Source organism: Dipodomys ordii, unplaced genomic scaffold (assembly GCF_000151885.1).
Source record: "Dipodomys ordii isolate 6190 unplaced genomic scaffold, Dord_2.0 Scaffold43, whole genome shotgun sequence".
NCBI classification, from domain to species: Eukaryota; Metazoa; Chordata; class Mammalia; order Rodentia; family Heteromyidae; genus Dipodomys; species Dipodomys ordii.
The window spans coordinates 11,415,670-11,438,716 of record NW_012267259.1 but is presented as its reverse complement, the minus strand read 5'-3'; the positions used below and the strand labels follow the sequence as shown (position 1 = coordinate 11,438,716).

The 23,047-nt window shown below is 36.5% G+C and overlaps 1 protein-coding gene across 1 annotated transcript in view; it reads right to left on the bottom strand.

Moving 5' to 3' along the window:
* Phlpp1 (PH domain and leucine rich repeat protein phosphatase 1) overlaps positions 1–23,047 on the bottom strand; it is a gene marked incomplete at its 5' end in the record, with an annotated part of 167,591 nt that overhangs the window by 61,153 nt on the left and 83,391 nt on the right. The window contains one exon of the mRNA XM_013018896.1: positions 6,531–6,697. Coding sequence (XP_012874350.1) covers positions 6,531–6,697 — 167 coding nt within the window. The remainder of the gene's footprint in view (positions 1–6,530; positions 6,698–23,047) is intronic.

Sequence of the window (23,047 nt, the reverse complement as noted above, 5' to 3'; positions counted from 1 at the left end):
CAAGACCATACTAAAGCTACCAGCACACCCATGTTTACTGCAGCATTATTTACCATATCTAAGATATGGAGCCAACCCAAATGCCCCTCAGTAGATGAATGGATCAAGAAAATGTGGTATATATACACAATGGAATTCTATGCCTCCATCAGAAAGAATGACATTGCCCCATTTGTTAGGAAATGGAAAGACTTGGGAAAAATTATATTAAGTGAAGTAAGCCAGGCCCAAAGAAACATAGGTGCCATGGTTTCCCTTATTTGCAATAACTAGTATATGTCTGAGACAAGCAGAAAAGGTAAGATAAGTTGATCTTAGGTGAAATGAATCCCAAGATAAGTATTCAAATGTTTTTTTTTCTTTCTTGTGATTGTTTCTAACATATTTATAAGGTGATTTCTTTGTTGCTTTGTATCCCTCCCCCATGGTATAACCCCTGCTTTCATTGTATTTGATGTTGGTATAATTTGTGGAGGGGAAGGGCAAAAACAAACCATTTAAATAGGGATACAGGTGGACCCATTGCAACAAGTCCTAATGTTGAAAAAACGAACTTTACAACTTTGGCCGGTCGGGTCGGGGTGTGGAGGAGGGAGGGATGGGAAAGGGAAACAAAGGAGGAGGCAACAAGTACTCATTACCTTGCCCATGTAATTGTAACCCCTCTGTACGGTATTTTCACAATAAAAAATTTAAAAATAAAATAAATAAAAATTAAAAAAACATTCTTTATGGAAAACAATAACAATCCTGTATTAAGACTATGCGAGTCATCTAAGATATAGTTGCCTTTATGTAAAATAAAATCTATTAATAAAACAAAGATGTAAATAATATACTGTAATTTTAGTGACATAATCACAAAGAAGATATTAAATATCCAAATTATTACTCTGATGTTTGTCTCTCCTCTATATTTTGAACAGACGAAGAGTTTCGATGCCAATAACGAACAAACAAACAGCAGTAGTTCCAAGAACAATGTTTTTCCTCTCAAACTGCCAACTTGTATGTGTACATCAGCATGCCATTTTTCTAGATTTAGAACACTGGAGCAAGTTCCAATTTAAATTCTCTGTAAAAATAGCTCATTTGCTTAAAGTAAAAATTTACAATTATAAGGAAAAGTAATAAAATATGTGCTTACAGTAAGAATCTCTCTACCTAGTCTAACTGCAATCTTCTTAAAAGTTTCTTCCCAGAAACCTATCCTAACATTAACAATTAAGTATCTGATACTTAGGTAAAAATATAAAAATAAATTATCTTAACATATACAATTATTTTCATATACAAACAATAAGCAATTACTATGTGACTTATCTCAAAACCATCACACCACCACACCAACTATATAAACATTTAAAAAGTACATTGAGGCTTTCTGAAGTACAAATGTGACTTTCTTAAATTAAAAGCAATGCCAGGAATTAAAGTTGTAATTTATATGTGTGTATGTGTGTATACAGACATGTTTGTATGTATATAATATATTATGTATATGGCAATTATATATACTTATTACTTTGAAAATGTGTCATTCAAATACTCAAAAATGGAGAGGACAAATACCTCATAGTAATGTGTGGTATAAAACGAAGTAATCTAAAGTCTAAAAGTCTAGTTTTTTCTGAAGACAAGCAGTTCCTGAGCCCTCACATGCCATTCCCTCAGGCCTACCTTTCCCAGAGAACAAAATACACCCTTTTATTGTAGTGTAAAACTTAAAACCCTTCCATCTTAAACTAAAACATGGCTCCTATAACACACTATAAAGCATAACCTAATAAATAACATATTATTTGCTATGTTCTTTTCACAAAGAAACAAATGAAAAAGGCCGGACCCACACACATATTTATGTGACACACTTATAGCAGATCAGACAGGAAAAACCAATTTATGGTAATAGAAGCCAGGGCAATGATCATCTTTGGGTAACAAGAAAAGCAGAATGAGAGCTTCTAGGGTACTGGTAATACTCTATTTCTCAGCATGGGCATTGGTTGTATGGATGGGTGAAGTTGATGGAAATCCCCCAAGGTGCACAATACTATTTATAACTATTCTATTTTTTTGTTATATTAAAAAAAGGTTTTCAAAAGGTTATCTAAGGAGGAGAATCCTTAACTCAGAGGCATGAGGCATAATTTTTAAAATACTTCTGAAAACAGAGATTAAGTTAAAATCTGCACACTAAACGTCAAGATTCCAGCTGTTTCCCTACTCAGTTCCCTGAATCTTGGCATGCAATCAATGCCTCAGAAGACCAAAGGATTCCTTTCAAGTAAAACTGACACATCCAAAGGAAAAGATGCACAAAAATTTCTTTGCCATGTAGAGAGCAAAGAAGCAAATACCTATATTGACTTCAGAAAGGTAACTGTTGCCAAGAAAATGCTGTTGAAATCAATGATGAGGTTCTGTCAGAAAGCTTACAAATAGAAAATTGTGTATGTGTGTATATATGTGTAGATATGTAGATATATAGATAACTATATATAAATGTATGTATGTATGGGTATATATATATATATATATATATATATAAAACACACACACACACACACACACACACACACACACACACACACACACAAATAAGAGAGGCTACCATCAAACCAGTAGAGGAAGAGAATAATCCCCTGCTCATACTAATGGAAACAGTGAATTCTGGCACTACTAAAACTTGATACCTATATACTGAGAAGGTGAGGATTTCAATAAGTTGTTCAGTAAGGGTACAAGGAACACAAAAGCTAAATCCTTATTACCTATGGCAATGTGTCAATATATAATGCCTATAGATGAAAAATCAAAGCACAGAAGAATAAACATAAAAATCAGGAAGCTGAAAACAGAGGAGCAAGCCAAAAGACTCAAGAGTGGCACTCGATTTTGGTACCCTGGTATTGTATATGTAATTATCTGAACTAGGGAAGGAAAGGGGAACAACAAAATGGTGAGACAAAGGTCAAAGGGGGAGCCTATGCAACAGCGATACTCACAAGACAGTATGTTGGAAATGATCTGTACAACGTGGGAGGGGTGTGATGGGGGGAGGGAAAGAGAGAGAAAAATGAGGGAATGTCTAGTAAGTTAGACGAGAAATGTAATCACTACCTTACTTATGTAACTGTAACTCCTCTGTACATCACCTTGACAATATTTTTTTTTAATGGCTTCACAGGAGACCAGGGCTTGGAAGGAGGGGAAATGGAGCTTTCAACAACTATTTCTTTTTTTTTTCTGAATATAGAATATATGTATTTTTATTAGTTCTTTATTTTTTTACTTTTTTATTGTGAAAATACTGTACAGAGGGGTTACAATTACATGGGCAAGATAATGAGTACATTTCTTATCAAGCATTGTAGCCTCCTCTTTTGTTTCCCCTTCCCATCCCATCCTCCCACACCCCCCACCCAACCCTCCTCCCCCCACCACCAAAGTTGTAAAGTTCGTTTTTGACATAATGACTTGTACGTCTTGTTGCAATGGGTCCACCTGTAACTCTATTTAAACGATTTTCAACAACTATTTCTTATTATAAACCTTATTGTTTACTAAGATTTTTTTAAATCTACTTACGATATTACTTTAGTGGGAAAAATCTAAACCTTTTAAAATAAAACCAAGAAATTTTCAAAAAAAAAAAAAAGACGACAACAATATAGAGACTAAACTGAATTGGGGAAAAACAGCAAAATAATCAGTTTCCAAAGCATTCAGGCTGTTACTGTGACAGTGGAAACACAGTCCATGTGGTACAGGGTGGGCAATAGAGGGAAAACATACAGATTCAGAGATGACAAATGGTCCAAGGGAGAATGCGGTTAGGTGACCCTGAAACATCCAAGAGACTAGGCAGGACCTGAACCCTACTGAAGTCAGGTCCATAACCAAAATACCTTCTTGTCTTGAAAAATATTCCATAAACACTGTCTTTTTGAATGCATATTTGTCCACATGATAAGAAACATTTAAATCTGCTTTAGATTTTAATTTGGAAATTATGATATACTCAAATACAAAAATATAAAAAGCAATAATAATCATTCAAATATCTACTTTTTTCAAATATTAACATTTTTACCATATTCGCTTCTCAAGTTTTTTTTAAAGAAATAAACATTACAGACACAATTGAAATCCTATTCTAATCACTGTCTAATGCCAGCCCCCTGCCTTTCTCTCCAGAAGATAGCCACTAAACTGGAGTTAGCAGTTAACATTCCCCATAGACCTAAAAAGTAAGTATTAGCTCAGATGAATTCCATGCCCCTTACTGTTCTGAGACAATGAGATTTGGTGGCATGGTCAAAAGTTCTTGATGTTCTGTAATAGAACTGCATGGGTCTACAGTGCTGACACACAATACTTCAAAATAATGATCTTCCCTTTTAGTTTAAAAAAAAAAGCTGTTATTAACTTTTTGTAGAAATACCAGTATGAACATTAACATCAATATATAGAGTATTATAAAAACTGAAGCTCAGTAATTCTGCAATAGTTTGCTTTCACAGGAAACATCAGCTAGAAGCAAATGGAACTATACAAGCACAGTGTTCTTTCTGGGGTATCTGCTGTCTACATAATTGTTTCACAGTAGCACCATACTGCTCAGTTGTCATTGTCACTGTAAAAATATCCTTCAGGGACTGGGAAGGTGGCTCAGTGGTAGAATGCTTGCCTTGCATGCATGAGGCCCTGGGTTCAATTCCTCAGCACCACATAAGCAGAAAAAGCCAGAAGTGGCTCAAGTGGTAGAGCACTAGGCTTGAGCTGAAGAGCTGAGGGACAGTACCCAAGCCCAGAGTTCAAGCCCCATGACCGACCAAAACAAAAAAAAATCCTTCAAAAAATGTATAATGCCAGTTCTACTTTTAAAAAAATCTAGCTACTCAGGGGGCAGAAACAGGAGGATGTCTGTAACAGCCCAGCCAGGACAATAAGATGAAAACAAACTCAAAGCAAACAAAGTAGGAGTGTGGCTCAAGTGCTCTCTTGCCTAGCAATAGCAAGTAAGAAACCTTAAGTACAATTCTCAGAACCAAAAAGAAAAGAAAACAAAATGTCCTTGATGGCCTCAAAAAGTTATTTCTATTACAAGTCTACTGCTAAATACCTATCTTTTTAAACTTGGGGAACAATAAATCCAGAAGCACAAAAAAGCATTTGTGATGTATATTCAATTATGATGGTTATCTCAACAAAAATATAAATGATGATTGGAGTCACTATCTTCTTAAAATATCATTTTTACTTGATAGAACAGCTGACAAATTAGTTATTAAGTCCTGGGTATTTGGCAGATATTTTCTCAAAAATGAAGCAAGATGGTTGCTTTCAAGAAAAACAACTGATGGTATTTGTTGTCAATGAGTCTTCAAGCTTTCAAGTGAAAATTAAAATTTTAGAAAACTTGTTTCTGCAGCAAGCTTGACAATTTCCCAGTACTTTTCTGGTAAGGTCAGCACTGATATTAACAAATGTGAATTCTTGAAACTGAATAATGAAATGTGTTAACATTTAGAACATCTGTATTATATAATAAACCAGAATTTCCCAAACAACCAATACTTAATAAGATGATGTGCAAGTAACCATTCACTCAAAGTGCAAATAACCTAGTGAATCTTAAAGTATTTCAACATGTCACTGATTGGGTTTTTGCCATATTGAACCTAACATTTAAGATACAACCACTTGTTAAAAATTCTGGTATAGGATCAAGGAATGTTCAGAATTATCTGAAAACACAATTAAAATATCCTTATTTTCAGTTATACGTACAGATTTTACAATATGCAATGATTTGTACACAAACTTTATAATAAGCAATTACTCAGTTATTCTTTCTGGGATGTTAAAAACCATAAACAAAATAATCACAATGGTTAATTACCATACAGTTAAGTTATGTCTAACCATCTCAATTGAGTCAAAGAAAATAAACTAGTGCTTATTCATTTAAAACAGGCTTTTGCAAATTATGGTCTCATATACTTGCAATTAAAATGTAACTATTGGTATTTAATTTAGCACAGAATCAAGACTGATCACTGCTCCAAAAAGGAAAGCTCTTAAACTTGCTTTACAGACACGTTCATCCTTTCTGTCTACTTACAAAGACTCAGACTCTATTTACTTGATGTGAAAAACCTAATCTTATGTAAATTTCAAAAGAAATAATTTAACATGAACAAATTCATGAAGCTAGAAGAAGCACATCAGATGTTACTAACTTTCCACTAATGTATTTATAGCTAGTTGAAGGGATAAAAGTGGTTTAAAGAGCATTGTTATTATATAAATCTAGCCAGTTAGTAAGTAACCACAACCTTTAATTCCAATGGCAGGGACTTTAGGAAACTTTTCAGAAGGAGAACTGACAAATAATGTCCTATTTATCTGTCCTCTAAGAGAGAAAGTTCTTACATTAGTTTTTCCATCTGAATATTCAAGAGGTAACGCCAGCACTCAATCCATACCCCTTCCTCAGAACACAAACATTCATTCAGACTCACCTTTGCAGTTCACCTAGACCTCTGGCAGCTGGGAGGCTGGGATTTTGCCTTAGAAAGTTTTGTTTTAAATTGAGATGAGTGAGGTCTTGGCTATAGAAGAGATTGGCAGGCAGATGTTCCAGGCTACAACATGAAAGATCCACTGAGCTTATACGCTGAGATGCAACCTAAAAGGAGACAAAATATATCTAATTTGAATATCATCCTTTTAGCTTATACTCTCTATGGATAGAAAGAAGATAATGCCATTTGAGAAGACAGACATAATATATGAATAACAGTTAGTCCAAATACCAGCCAAGAGAGAGTTCACTTATCACATGATAAAATCAGGAAAGTGTTCCTGTTGGAGGATTCATACAGTAACCTAGCACAGGAGTTGAGTTCTAAACAGCACAGACTATCACAATAGTCTCCCTTCAATGTAGGAGATTTTATTCCTGAAAATATCTGTGTAAGTAAAATATGAGTAAACTAATAAAGAATTTAGAGGAAATACAGAGTTGAGGGACAGGTACTAAGCTCTAAATGGACACTTTTGAAAAAGTTAATATACTGATAAAAAAGAACACAATGTGTTATTGATGTTCTTCTACACATAATAATAAATAATCATTACACTGTATCACGTAATTAGATTGTATTGTCTACCTGCTATAAAATTCTCAGGTTCTCTCAGTTTCAGAAAGATGCTTATAATTTCATTCTACTATTATTTCACACTTAAATATTTATTCAAATATCCAACGCCTTTCTGATTCAATATGTGCTGAGCCAGGTGCTGGTGGCTCCTACCTGCCTGTAATCCTAGCTACTCAGAAGGCTGAGATCTGAAGATAATGGTTCGAAGCCAGCCTGGGTAGGAAGCTCTGTGAGACTCTTATCTCCAATAAATTACTCAAAAAAGCCAGAAGTGGCACTGTGGTAGAGCACTTGCCTTGAGCAAAAGCAGCTCAGGGATAGCTCCCAGGCCCAGAATACAAGCCCCAGGACCTGCAAGAAAAAAATGTGCTAAGCATCTAATGGTATTTCAGGCTCTGTATTCCTGAAACTCAATAGTGAAACAAGAGACAGACACAGTGTCTCTACCCTATATATCAAGAAAAGAAGGCAATAAAGATATTATATGACAAATAATAAAGTACAAGGGCCCAGACACAACCAGATCAGAAAAGGCTTTCCAGAAGATACAATGCATAGGCCCAAACTTGAAGCAGTACAAGCAGAAATCTGACTGATCGATTGATTTTGGTGGGTTGTGGAACCTGAACTCTAGGCCTGGGCACTGTCTCTCAGCTCTTCAGCTCAAGGCTAGTGCTCCACCACTTGAGCCAAAGCACCACTTCCAGCCTTTTCTGCTTATGTGGTGCTGAGGAATCGAACCCAGGGCCTCATGCATGCAAGGCAAGCACTTTACCACTGAGCCACCTTTCCAGCCCAAATAGCTGATTTTTTTATACTCCAGATTCATTTTCCTTAAACAAACACACATGACTCTGGGGAGAGATGCAGAGTATCTTGACCCTTTGGCTACAGGGAAGGCATGAGCTCCAGACTTTCACAGTCCTGGTGATGACATGGGACCAAGCTAGGCAAATCAGGGCTTTTCTGGGATTTGCATACTCTGAAGCCAGGATAGAGAGAAAAACTGTCTCAAAGAGCTACAGTAAAATGAATGACTATAGATGTATCCGTTTGAACTGGCCAAAAATACACACTATAGCATGTTGTATTGTACAAATATGTATATATAGCACTTATACACACCATTTCTGAAAGACATTTTTAGCTCTAACACACACAACTCCATATATTAAATATGATTGATTGTGATTACTTCCAGATAGGTAACAAGGGAAATGGAAAATCAGTAACAGATTTTGAGCTTACCTCTAATGCTTGCATCTTTATAAGGACAAGGAGAAGATACAAAGCAACTAAGTCAATGTGTTAACAACTGTGGGGGCCAGCACATGGAAATCTAAGTGTGTCTTTGTGTGTAATTAACTTGAAAGCAATAGTGTGATCCCATATAAAAATGTCAGTAAAAATGAGAAAAACAATGAGTAGCCTTCCAGATTCCCTTCAATGTTCCTCTAAGTGGTATACCAGAGATGATTCTTCCCGCTCTGATCAAAACATTCCTTTCTTTGCAGTAGGCAAGGGATGACCCCCAAAATACACATTCATGTTCTAATCCTTGAATCTGTGAATATTATCTCATATGGCAAAAGAACAAATATTACCTTATATGCCAAAAGGTGTGACTTAGTTAAGGATCTTGAGAGAAGGTATTTATTATGGAGAACTCAGGTGAGTCCTATTTACAAATAGAGATGCTCTTAGAGAGGTAGGATTGAGATAGAAGAAGAAAAGGTAACATGACTATACAAGAAGTGACTGGAGCCACTACATGCTGGAAAAGGCAAGGAATAGATTCTTCCTTCGAGCCTTTGGAGGGAGCAAGGTCCTGCTGGCATCTTCAATTTGGACTTCTGGCCAGCAAAACTGTAAGTGAATACATTTCTGGCTTTTTTTTTTTCCTAAGCACTGTTTTTGTTAATTTATAACAGCAGCCACAGGAAACAAATCCAAACCTTGTTTAATTTTCCTATAGTACTCTTCCATTTTATTCATTCATGTATGCCGATCAACTATGATCAACTACTACTATGTGCCTACTACTCTTCTAAGTACTTAATTCAGTAAACTAAGAGAAGATCTCTGCCTCCATTAAGCTTACTTTTAAAAACAGATATATGTTAAAGATTGGTAAATACTATGAAAAAAGATAAGAGTTCAGGATTGTAGGGAAGATAAGAAATTATAACTTTTTAAATTTTTATTGTTATTTTAAAAGTAATGTACAGAGGGTGGGAGAGACTATAAGTAGGCTGATCTAGATTTACTGAGAAGGCCACATTTAGACAGAATAAAGAAAGTTAGCTAGCAAAAAGAATTTATCTAGAAGAACATTTCAGTCAGAGTACAAAGCCTTACCAAAGGAATATGTCTAGCATGTCAGAAGCAGATGACAACCAGCAGGAATAAAGGGACAGTAACTGACAATTAGGTCAGAATGTAAGGTGCTGGGGCTGGCAGTAGATCCTAGGGCCTTATTTTAAACCACTATAAGAACTCTGCTTTTAATATGAGAGAAACAAGAAGCATGGAAAGGTTCTAAGAAGTTATATACTATGTGACTTCATTATTTATTTCTGTCTCAAAATTTTATGCTCCCTACACAAAAGTTTCTCTATCTTGTTCACTGACATCCTTAAGCTTAAACTGGGTGTGCCCCTCAGGATGTTTGGCTGGAAGCAGGGTACTGGACTGCTCACAATTCCTCCTTCCTTTCTCACCTTCTGCCTCTGACCTATCTAGTGCATTCTTCCATCAGGATACTTCTCTGAAGAAATAAATTCTATTTTAACCAGGGCATCCCCTTAAATGCTCCCTTGGGACAGATAAGAGAAAATGATTAAATGTCAAGTTGTATTTGTTTCTCTCCTCATTCTGGACCACAAACTGTCCCCCTGGAAGCCAAAGAAGCCACATTAATAAGACCACAGGCAGCTAGAGTGAACTCATGGAAGCTGCTGCAAAAGTAGGAACAGCTAGCGTTAAGAACATAAATTTAACGTGAGCTGCCAAGGTGAGCACTTTGGTATCTCCTCTGAAGAAGATGTATAAGTGCTTCCCCCTAGATCAATCCAAGTCCAGCAGGCTTCCACCACAGACAAGAGAGAAGCACTGTCCGGATGAGAAATCTATCAGCTGGGCAGTCCCTAAGAAGCTGGGCCTACCTACATAACAGCCATTAAAATGAAGATCCTTCTCAAAGTGACAGACCTACATACATAATACGTATTAAGAGTAAAGTCACCTGAATACACCTCAGAGCAAGCAGCCTTTGTTGTCTAGTCATTTTTTAAGTAGTACTAACAACATTAATAGCCAACATGTAGGAAGTGCCATCCTTATTACAGTTACTGAGAGCTGAAGAAGTATTTAATCTTTACCACAATCAGTATAAAGAAGACATCCCCATCTCAAAGGTAAATCAGAGAGAGCTGAGGCCACGTGGTTAAAGCAGCAGCAGGACCACAGTCTAATGAGAGCCTGCACAATTAACTCCATCCATCTGGTAAGGGCCTAGACCATAATCAAGAGTTCAACAGACCCCCGTTAACTTCCATGCAAAATGCTAACATAAGTAAAACAAAAGTAGTCCCTGAGAGAAGTTTAAGCCCTAGGAATGAAGAAAAGGCCATCACAGGTAGTGAGTCCATCTTCACAGCAAAGGGGACTATCTGCTGACCCATACAGATTTCATGGAAAGAACAAAGGTCTTTGCAACCAACATTCCTTGACATCAGGTCTCACAAAGCTTGTTAAACTTGGCAATGGTAATGTGCCCTAAAACATTTCATCAAACCTTAACAGGTTATAGGGAAAATGTAAAGGGTTACAGAAGAAATTTAAAAAGAAAAGTGAAAGAAACTGGAACTTAGGAAATGCTTCAAATCTCTGTTATTGAAAGGGCCTTCTAAAGTAGCTATCTCATAATTAACAATATAAAATCCTTTTGGCAAAAGCTACTGTACTTCTGTTATATCCATAAACATCAAGGTAGTAGAAGGCTCAAGAGGTTAAGAGCTGAGGGAAGACTTAACTATATACAGAATTTATAAAGCCAGTTTTTATACTACTTCTTGGTTATATGGCTTTGATCCAGTCAATCTGTCGTTCAGTTTTCTCATCTTTTAAAGTAGAATAAATAAAACATGCCTGATCAACTCAACATTCCAGCAAAAATAACAGCTTTCTCCTTCCTTCCCTTTCCCTCTCCCCTTCTTCAACCCCTCTGTGCTGATCCTGGTATTTGAACTCATGGCCTAAGTGCTGTCCCTGACCTTTTTTGCTCAAGGCTAGTGTTCTACCAACTTGAGCTATGAAGATAAGTGTCTTAGGGACTCTCCTGCCTGAGCTGGCTTTGAACTATAATCCTCCCAGATCTCAGCTTTCTGAGTAACTAGGATTACAAGCATGAGCCATGGGTGCCCGACTTACTTTTCCCATTTTAAATAATCAAGAGAGGTTCTGTAGAATAAGTATCTTAGATCAACCTCCACAGTCACCAAAAATACAAATCCATAAACAGTGCTACACTAGACAAGCTACTGTGCTTGCCATTTTGAACAGTTAGTTCAGAACAATCCATAAAGTCAACCATGAGTTAACTACATATAAAAATTCAAATTTTAGATCAGTCCAAGGTAATTACGCTTTAGGAAATCTGTTATAGTCTGAATTAACAACAATAACAATAAAATTACAGGCAATAAAGTTAGACTGATAGACATATTCTGGGAATATGAATCCCAGTCACCTGCTCAGATAGTCTTCCTAGACTTGTTAGCCCTAACATACCTCTTCATGCTTTCAAGATCAATCAAACCTTCCCAAGCAACAGGACTACATGCTGCACTACTATTGTGAAAGCTCATTTAGTGGACAATTGACTTTCCTAGGCAAGGGTAAGTACAGTAACATTCATGGGATATTTTCTACCCTTTATACTTGAGTAAAGCTGTATTTATCCTTTTATGTTCACAGTTTACTTCACATTAACGCAAAATGATTCTGAAGGGCTTGGTCAAAACAGTTAAAACGGCACAAATAATTCTGTTGTAAAAGAACAAACAGGATTTCTGAAAACTGGTATTCTGAGTCATTAATTGCTCTGGGTAGCCTTCAGTGGCTTGGGAAATTATGTCCCTTGCTAAAAGGACAGTCTCTCTGGAGTTGACAAGATTTTGGTAAACAATTCTTAACCTCAACTGACCCAGTTTGAATTCTTATCCCTCCCTGTCCCTCAAAATTACTTCGGAAAGGCTTGAGTTTATTGATCTTATCAGCCAAGCAATTAATAGCTTCCTTTCTTTCAACTTTATATCAACACAAAAATTTTTATTTTAATTTCCATTGCTTCATAAGGCAATTTATTATTTTTTAAGAAGTCTTCCAAAATGCCTTAGCTTAGCCCCAGACCTTAGCTTAGCCCACAATCTCATTTCTCCATCTTATACTAATTATCATTTTATAAAATCTGGTTACTAGATATAGAAAACTTCCTCATAAAATTAAATATATACATTAATAATGTCCTAATTAGAACATATCAATTTATCATTTTAGTAACTAGTAACTGGAATTTCAGTATCTTAACATCATTTCTTAAGTGTCATTTCCTTAAAAGGTTAAATGACTGAGAAAAATATTAAGTGATAAAATATATAAATGTATCTATAGTTTTAAATTATTAGAAACAATGAAATGGTAAATCAATTAAGGCAATATGAAAATCTGGAGAGCTCTTAAAGCCAACCAAAAATTATAAATGGGAGTCTATGGGAACAAGCACACAGGGAAGGAGCTATGATTTTAGAACCATGAAGTACCAATTAAAATTCAGCAATGGATACCAAAAATAAAAGTATTAGACAGAACCACAGGCTAAAGTACAAACAGAACACTTGTATCATTGTTAAAGCACTAGCCTGTAACAATATAGAAAGAGTAATATAGAGAAATATATTCTAACAGATGTTCCTTGGTATTCCTAACTCTCTCTTTGCAGGAGAGGCGGGGATGTCGATGAGCAGTTGGCATCCTTGTGCTATGAGCCAGTCATTCCATATAGATTCAGCATTTGTCCTCTGCAAACCAGGCACTATATGTGATACTGAAGCAGTACTACACTTGAGATGCACTCTTCATCTTCAAGGGCTTAGCCTCTTGAGGACACAGAGATCTAAACTACAATTCAACACCATCTGTGCAAGGATGCATGAAAGTACATACAAAGGCTATAGATCTTAGAGCTCCATGTTAACTGTACCAGCTACCAACAGGAGACCTCTTCACACACAAACAGGCCTAGTATTCACAGGCACTTCTGTGCTGTCCAATGAGCTCACTAAGTAGCCTAAACTGGAAATGCAGACCTGGTACCTCACTGTTTATAAGTCAGAATCAAATGAATAGGGTCATTGGAGATGGCATCAACAGCCTTTCAAAATTACAAGAGTGTCAATCTAATAGTTATCTCTACCCCACACACATAAACACCATTGTGCTTCTCAGTAACAACAAAGAAAACAAAGCATGGTTTGGGTGGATATCAAATCTGAACTCAGAGTTCCTTGCTCATTTCCTTATTGGCAAAATATGGGTAAACAATGTCTTAAGAATGTTACTACCTGAAAATGTTTCTGAAAGTCATAGCCAAGCATTCTTCAGAAGATGTCACCTACACACACACACACACACACACACACACACACACACACACACACACACACACACACACACACACACACACACACACACTGGTTACATGTTAAATACTTCAAGTATTAGAAATAAGCTACTTGTTTTATATTTAGCATACCAAGAATTGGTTTAAGTTCCTAATTTAACATATAAGATCCAGCATGTATTGTAGAGATTTCCAAAGTCTTATTTTTCCAGTTTCCTGACTTATAAAATTATAAATTAGATCAATATGTAGAAGAATTAAATCTAACACAACAGTTGAAGACACTTCAATACTCTGGATTTAAAATACTGGGAATTCCCAAGATTTAAAAAAAAAAGTATTAGGATAGAACTTTTAAGGGTCTATATTTTTTAATTAAACACTCAGATGAAAAGAATTCAACTTCAAAATATAAAATGACCAGATACAGAAGCCTGGTTAATCCCATATGTTAAGCTCCTACTATCTTCATATTTCATCAGTTTTCAAATAATCAGACAATGGTAGGTCTGGTCCCTGTTTTCAACATTGAAAACATTTCATCTGCCGTTGTTCATCATGAGTCAAAGCTATAGGAAAAAGATTTCAACTCGCCAGAAAGAACTTCTTATCACAGCCTGCAGGCATCTGAAACAGGACAAATGATCTGGCAGAGGATAGGGAATGTCTACAAGTCCACAGTCTTTTTTTAAAATCTTAAATGCTAAGCTTGTGAACCTAGTGTCATTTTATGATGACTAGAACTTAATGTTAAAGAACGTTTAATGTTACAGACATTATATTCAATATATATTGCATAAAAATTAACTACATAACTTAAGGAAAGGAACTGGGAAGAAAAATGGAGAACAAAGGAAGGGGTGACATTAAACAAAAGGTATTTAACTCATAACCTAACATATAGGACTGTAACCCCTTTATACAACAATTTAATAACATCAATATTAAAATGCAAAGAGAAAAAAGTATTTACAAAGCCAGGCACAGTGGCTCACCAAAATTGGAAGGTAGAGATAGGCCAGTTAAGTTTCTAAATCAGACTAGGCAAAAAAAAAGAAATTAGTGATACCTTATCTCAAAGAATAACCTGGTTGAGGTGAGTGGTATATACCTTTAAAACCAGCTATGAGGAGGTTTAGGAAGGAGGATCACATGCCCAGGCTGGCCCAAGCAAGAGACACAAAATCCTAACTGAAAAATAATTAAATGTAAAAAGGACTAGAGATGTGGTAGAGTATTTGTCTAAGAAGTATGAGGCCCCAAATTTAATCCCCAGTAGTGGAAAAAAAAGGGGGGATAATTATTCCAGAGAACTACAATTAATATTACTTTACTTTTTTGGCAACTTCCTTACAATCTTACAATACCTCCTCAATTTTAAAATAACATTATTACTTTAAAATAAAGCTTTAAGTTCCTTGTTTGAAACCTAGAATGCATTTTATTAAAGATAATATTACGCAGACAAAATCCACATATATTTTAAAGTACTAATTATAATAGTACAAATCCCAACCAATTTCTTTACTATTTCTATGGAAAACTGTTTCCTGAGTTCCACCAGTAACAAGAGGAACATGTTTTCATTTGCTCAAGTACTGACAATCCAAGTGGATCCTAGAACAGCACCTGGTGCAAAGGAAAGATGCTTTGTTCTTTCCTCAGTTCTTTTTCCCCGATCAAAAAGAAAGCAAGAAGGATAGAGCAGACAGGAGGGAGGAAGATGGAAGAACGTGAGGTGAGTTTAAAATGGGAAGAGCCTAAATACAAACCGGTACTGCATGCATCTTTTGTTATGAGATGGTAAAGTGAGATACTTTGTTCTTTACAAGTGAACTGCAAAACTTCAGAAAATATAGTTTAAGCGTTTTAAACTGAACTAGCTCAGAAGTGCACTGAAAACCTCTTCTTCAGGAACGTATTAACTAGGATTTCAGAAACAATAGTCACCATAGAAAAAACAGAAAGGATCAGCAGTAATGTAAACAGGAGTAGATGAGGCTTAATGATAGCTGTAAGGAGAACATTCTATTATTTCATTAACTTAATCACAGCTTTACAAATAACAAAAACAAAATCTAACACAACTCAAGCTATTTTATCTTTAGCCTAAATTCAAAGTGAAATTTCCCTTTCTTGTTTTTTTCCTTTGGTTGGGGGCGGGAGTGGTGCTGGGGTTTGAACACAGGCCTTTTGCACTTGGCAGGCACTGTACCACTGAGCTACACCCATGCTTTTTGCCTTGAGTCAATTTTCAGATACTCCTTTTAGCTGGGGTCAGTCTCAAGTGAACATCCTACCTATTCCTCCTGTGTAGCTGGGATTACAGATGTATACTACCAAGCTTGCCTCAAAGAAAAATTTCTAAATGTCTTAATTCCTAATATTATATCTGTATTAATGAAAGATCTTATAATACAAGTTTTATGTTACTAGTCATTATTGTCTTGAAAAGTTAACTATAGTTATTTGACAAATCAATCAAATATCCATGAAATAATTAAATAAAACTGGCAAGAAATACTATATATTAGCTGCAGTCCTTTTCTTTATCTAGCTTCTGCGATGTCTCTCTCTGACCTGCTGGAGGCTCGGGGGGCATGCCTGCATCTTCACATCTGATGCAGTTGTGCCTTTGCACACATTTCACTTCTCCTTAAAATGAGTTTTCCTCACTTGTTTTTTGCAGTGAACACCCAATTATCCTTGAAGACTTCTTTCCTCATTGTTTTCCTATACCCAAGTATCATATACTAAATCTCCAATCTTTTTTACCTTATCACTACAGAATTAGTACTAAAGCAATCTTCTCACATTAGGGGGGTCCCTTATAAGCAAAAATTCATGCCACTCAGACAATTATTTCCACTTCAGATTCTACCAGAGGCTTGGTAGACTGTCCATGGTCCTTGGGTCTTTAAGCATAAATAATCAGTTTAAGAGGTAAAGGGGAAGTTTCTAGAAAAGCTTTGGCTCAGTAAAATGGTTCTCACAAAAGGCTATTTACCATTACGAGCTAGTATAACCAAGTAGCATGATCTAAAGGGCAAGTGACACATTCTTAAACTACATTCAAGTTAAGAGACAAAATACACCTAAAAGATAACTAAGCTGCATAAAAAACTCCATTGTGACTACCTCTGATGATATGAATCTTCCTCAATTCTATTCACTAGAATGAAATGGAGTACTGTTTGAGTTAAATATGGACAGTATATATTGTTTTTAAACACTTCACTCCAAAAGTTCAATTGTGATTCACTATGTATCCTGTTTCTACATATGGAGTGGTATTTATATGTGGCTTCACATGACTTTCATTCAACATGAGATCTAGCCATGATCTTTTACAACAGTGACTTTCTTTTTGTAAATGGTGGAAAATTAAAATACTCTATTGCATAGCAAAAGAAATTACAGTGGTGACAGTAACAGCTACCTCAACACAGACATAGCGATAATCCTGGGTTTATGTCCACCCTGTTTTAACTAAACTAGCCTGGTTAATGTCCTAAGTCTTGGAAGAGAACATGATCAGTCCCCTTCTCTCCCACAGAAGAGCAATAAGCAATAGGGCAGGGAGGCTATTATTAGAAATAGTACACATTAAGCTGCCTCTATCTGAGAATCTGAAATTCAAAGTGCCCCAAATCCCAAACTGTTTGAGTGATGCCTCATGTGGAAAATTCCCTATCTGACATTATGTGATGAGTCATAGTTAAAAATGCAGGGGTACTAAATATGTAATATAAAATTGCCTTCAGGCTATGTGTATTATGTATGTATGAAACATAAATTTTGTTTTTGGTCTTGGGTCCCATCTCCAAAATATCTCATTATGATTGTGCAAGTATTTCAAAAATCACCAAAAAAATTTCAAGTCCAACACATTTCTGGTCCTTAGTATCTCAGATAAAAGTTAGACAACCTATATTCCTAACTACAGGGCTTCACATTTAATTCAGTCATTTTACTATTCTAATTCAAAATACTGACCTTGAAAATTTGCTAAGTACCAAATTGCTTTTCAGCTTCATTTGGCTAATCCATACTTGGAAACATTCAGTCTGTCTGATAAAAGAAGAATACACCAGAGACAGAAGGAGGCTGAGATGGGAGGATCACTAATTACTAATTAGAGGCCCTATCTGAAAGCTAAACTGAAAAGCAAAAAGGCCTAGGGTATGTGGCTCAAGTGGTACAGCACTTGCCTAGCAAGCTCAAGCATCTAAGTTCAAATCTTAGTACTGTCAAAATTTTTTTAAATTAGTTAGAAGAGCAACTTATAATAATGTCCATTTCCACAATTTCTGTGTATTCTCTTTGGTATCATGTGTTGCAACTATTTCAGGATTAAGACACTTGAATGACCTCTCTCTCTCATTTCTGCAATATGAACTGAAGATGTGGGCATTCTTTAAAAGAAAAAAGTAAAAACATAGATAATAGTACTGTGCTTGTATTTTGTAAGTTTGGTCTTAGAAGTTAAGTTCGTATGGTCTAGTTACACATAGACACAAACACACTTATACATATGTAATACATGTCTTAGGTCTGCTGCATCACGAACATACAGAGAGATGAAATGTATACAGACGGAACACCACTGACTGTGAGTAGATAACTACGCAAGCTGGGTTAAAACTATATAACTATACTCATCTCTGCTTCTTAAAATTTGGCATTTTCTATAATAAAAAGTTTAAAAATATTTACATATAACCAGGTGCTGGTGGCTCATGCCTGAAATCCTAAAATGTGAGGATCAAACTTTGAAGCCAGCCAGGGCAGAAAAATCTCTAAGACTCATATCTCAAATTAACCATCAAAAAGCCAGATGTATAGCTGTCAGTCAAGTGAAAGGTAGAATGCCAGCCAAGAGAGTGAGAAGCCAGGAGGTTCAAGTCTCAGTACTGGCATATGTGCATGTGTGTGTGCACATGCACGCACACACACACGTGCACACACACACACACACACACACACGCACACACACACATAGAGTTAAAAATAATAAACAGTATCCACAACATTAAATCAGCAGATCTGAATCCATGTTTGTTCGTTCGTTTGTTTTTGTCAAATCCTGGGTTTGAACTCAGGCCTTCGACACTAATCCTGAGCCTTTTTGTGCTCAAGACTAGTGCTCTACCACTTGAGCCACAGCACCACTTCTGGCTTTTTCTGAATAGTGTATTGGAGGAAAGTCTTGTAGACTTGAATGCCTGGGCTGGCTTAGAACCGTGATCCTCAGATCTTAGCCTCCTGAGTAGCTAGGATTACAGGCCTGAGAGACTGGTGTGCCTGGCCTGAATCCACTTTTAAACTTGAATTAAAGAATAGATTTTAAAGTGAAATTAACTCAATGTCATAGAAGTAAGACTGTAAGATAAAAGATTCACATCAAAGACTACATTTGAAAAGAAGTCACAGGATCAATCAACATGTCTAAAGCAAAGATTCTCAAAATAGCAGGTCATAAAGATAGAAATCCATGTCAGCATTTCCATAAAGGCACCCCAAACAGATTGTCTGTAATTCCTATTCTCTCTTCACCTACCACTCTTAGCCTTTTTACATAACTACCTCTCCAACCACTTGGAAAACACGGTGGATATGTGTTTGTTGAACAAATAATTTTTTATACATCACACATGGGATATTTACTAAATTTTCAAAGCATGTTGCTCATTCATATTTTAGGGATGACTTCAAAACCAATCCTGTAATTGTCCCAAAGGAGCTCCTCCTCAGGCTCTCCACTAGCACACACACCCAACATAAAAATTCTTAAGGGACTGCCTTAAGTATTAGTTTGGCAAGTAATGTCAAGTACTAAACCTGAGCTTTAAACCTGAGCTTTAAAAATTAGCCTATTTCAGTAAAACATATATAATAATAATCTTTTTAATTTTCCCAAAATTAAATGAAGTAAAATCCAGAAGCATAAATGAAAAAAAGAACTTGCTTTTTTAATTACATATTTAGTTCAATAATTCTGACTTAAAATTGGAGTTTAGTCCTTTGTGTATTCTTACTGTCAATGGAGTAGTGATGGTCATTAAAAACCAGGAACTCCGGATTTTTCTTTCTGTTGTTGATTTGGTTTTCTTTCAGATCCTCATCAGGATGAATCCTCATTTAAAACATCAGGACGTAAAGACAAATCTATTCTGTGAATGTTTTGTTTCCTCAATATGAGGAAAAGATAGTTTCCATAGTAACCTTGAGTATGATTAAATTGTAAAACTTCCTTATACCTACATAGAAGGAAAAGTAGATGGCAATCAGATGCTAAAGGTAGAAAGGGCTTATGGTATTCAGCCATATCTACTCCAAATCTCTGCAGGCATATATTCTGAAGCACAGTGACATTTTCACCCACTGTTTGGCAGCCCCAACCTACGTTCCCTTGGTGCAGGGTAAAAGCAAAATAAGCTTAAAGCAAGATAATATCTTACTACCAGAAGATTATCCTCAATATAGGAAATTTAAATAGGGCTGTATCCACATTTTATATTTGATTCCTACCCAAATGAGTAGTCCCTTCATTCCTTTTTTTTTCCTTATCTTTTCAGTCAGCCCCTAATAGTTCATTCCCCCCTCCCTTTTTTTAAAGACATGCTGCTTCATTCTCCTGCCTTAGACTCAGTGCTGGAATTACAGACATGTACCACTACTCGCAGCTTCATTTGTCCTTTAATTCAGTTAACATAATAACTTGTACAGTTTCTTTTTATTTGTGCTAGGGATCTAATATAGGGCTTCACACATGTAGGCAAGTGATCTACCACTAATCAAAATATACCCTAGTCATTCAGAAAAGTTTTGAAATCCTATGTAGTTTTTAACATTTTTATAAAGTATTTTAAAATATTTTCTCTCTTTTCTTCTACCCCTGTCTTTTCAGAAGAAAAATCTATCATTTCCCCTAAAAGGTGGCTATGCAAGTTAATAAAACAGAATGTACCTTGTTCAGATAAATAAGTGCTCTTTTAAGTGTACTCTTATCTGCTGAAAAAAGCCATATAAATGAAGAAATACTTAAAAAGACTATCTGTGGCCAGGTACAGGTGGCTCACACCTGTAATCCTAGCAATCAGTCCTGATTGATAAGCTCATAAACTGAATGAGCTGAGGATTAAAGTTTAAAGCCAGCCCGGGCAGTGAAGTCTGTGAGACTCTTATCAGCACTTAACCACCAAAAAAAACAGGCTCAAGTGGTAGAGCAAAACTGCTCAGGGACAACACCTAAGCCCTGAGGACAAGTCCCAGGACTGGCACGGGTGCGCGCATGCGCACACACACGCATGTGCGCGCGCGCACACACACACACACACACACACACACACACACACAACTACCTGTGGCCAGTTTCTGATGAATGACAGGAATGAGATACAATTATTTATTTCTTCTGTCATTCACATATACACAGATCACCCCCTTCTAATATATACTGTATATGCCAATGTAGTTCATAACATGCATATTCCATAAGCCCTAAGAGGAAAATTATTCCCTTTATCAGATGAAAAAAGCTTAAAATCTAAGGTAATTAAATCAAAGTCTTTCCTCTCTCCTAAACACTCCAACTCAATGTAAGTATAAATTGTGTTCTATAAATGTCCAAATTCCTATGTATGTACATGAGTGTGAGTTTGGTGCCTATATGAAGACATGTCATTTTCTCTCTACTGGAGATATAATGACTAATCAGTTGAAAGGGAAACTAGAATAAGCATCCTCTCCCTCATTCTACTACATCCATGTTCTCATCTGGCATCATCTTCAATACAGCAGAAGCTACATTCCAGAGACCCTCACCACAGGTGAAAATCTGTGAAGTAGCAGAATTAGATTGACCTCCCACCCTGTATCATGGTTCACTTATTGCTACTTCACAGGTGAAAACCTATAGCGGAGGTCTCTGGGTAACTCCAGTGATGGATGAGGAATCACTATTTGTGTGTGTGTGTGCGCGTGTGTGTGTGTGTGTGCATGTGTGTGTGTATGTGTTTTAACCTGCGATATAGTGAAGCCATGATAAGTGAGCTGCGATATAGCATGGGCCGACTGTATCTCCCACTGAAGAGGTCTGTATTATCTCTGTGACCAAATAACTGATAGGAATAATTTACAGGAAGAATAATTTATTTAAGCTCATTATCTTAGAGATTTCAGTCCATCTTTGCAGGGAGGGCATGGTAGAGAACAGCAGTTCTCAGCTGGGGGCCACAAAGCAGAGAGAGATACAGAAAGGGACAGAATAACAAAAAGACCCTGATATCACACCTCCAATTACCTAGTCGCTCCACCCAGGCACTATCTCCTACCTATCACCACCTCCTGTTGCTTCACTACATTATGAATCCATCAAAGGATTAATCCATTGACTAGATTGCACCCCTCATCATCTAATTCTCTCTGTTAACACCCTCACAGACACATTCAGAAGTGTACTTTACTAATCTCCTAGGCATTTCTTAATGCAATCAAATTGACCACCAAGGTGGATGAGCACGAAGTCTGATGCTTTAATCTGTTCATCATTTATGGAGTAATCAAACTGTGAGGCTCCTGATGGGTGGACTACTACAGTACAGAAATGACACATTAGCCAAGCAGGAACAAGAAACAGTAGCAACCAAGCGAACAACTTACATTTCTATCACCAGTAGTAACACAAGTTAGTATTTTGACATTCTATTTAACAATAGTTCAGCCTGGATGCTCTGGCTCACACCTATAATCCTAGCTAATCAGGAGACAAATCAGGAAGATCATGATCCCTTCATCCCAGGCAAAAAGTTCATCAGACCTTCATTCCACCCAATAAAAAGCTGGGTATAGTGGTATGCAACTGTCATCTCATTTATGTAAGAAGTATGAATAAGATTGTAATCCAGGGGCACCTGGGTAAAAAGTGAGATTACACGTGAAAATAAGGGATGGGGATGTGACTCAAGTGGTAGAGCACCTGCCAAGCAAGTGCAGGTCCTGAATATAAATGCCAGTAGCACCTGAGGGAGGAAGACAGGGAGCAAAGAGAGGAGTGTGAGGGAGGAAGTGGGGAGGAGATAGCAGAAGGGGATAGGGGAAGAGGAAGGAGAAGGGAGGAGGGAAGAAGGAAGGAAGGAAGGAAGGAAGGAAGGAAGGAAGGAAGGAAGGAAGGAAGGAAGGAAGGAAGGAA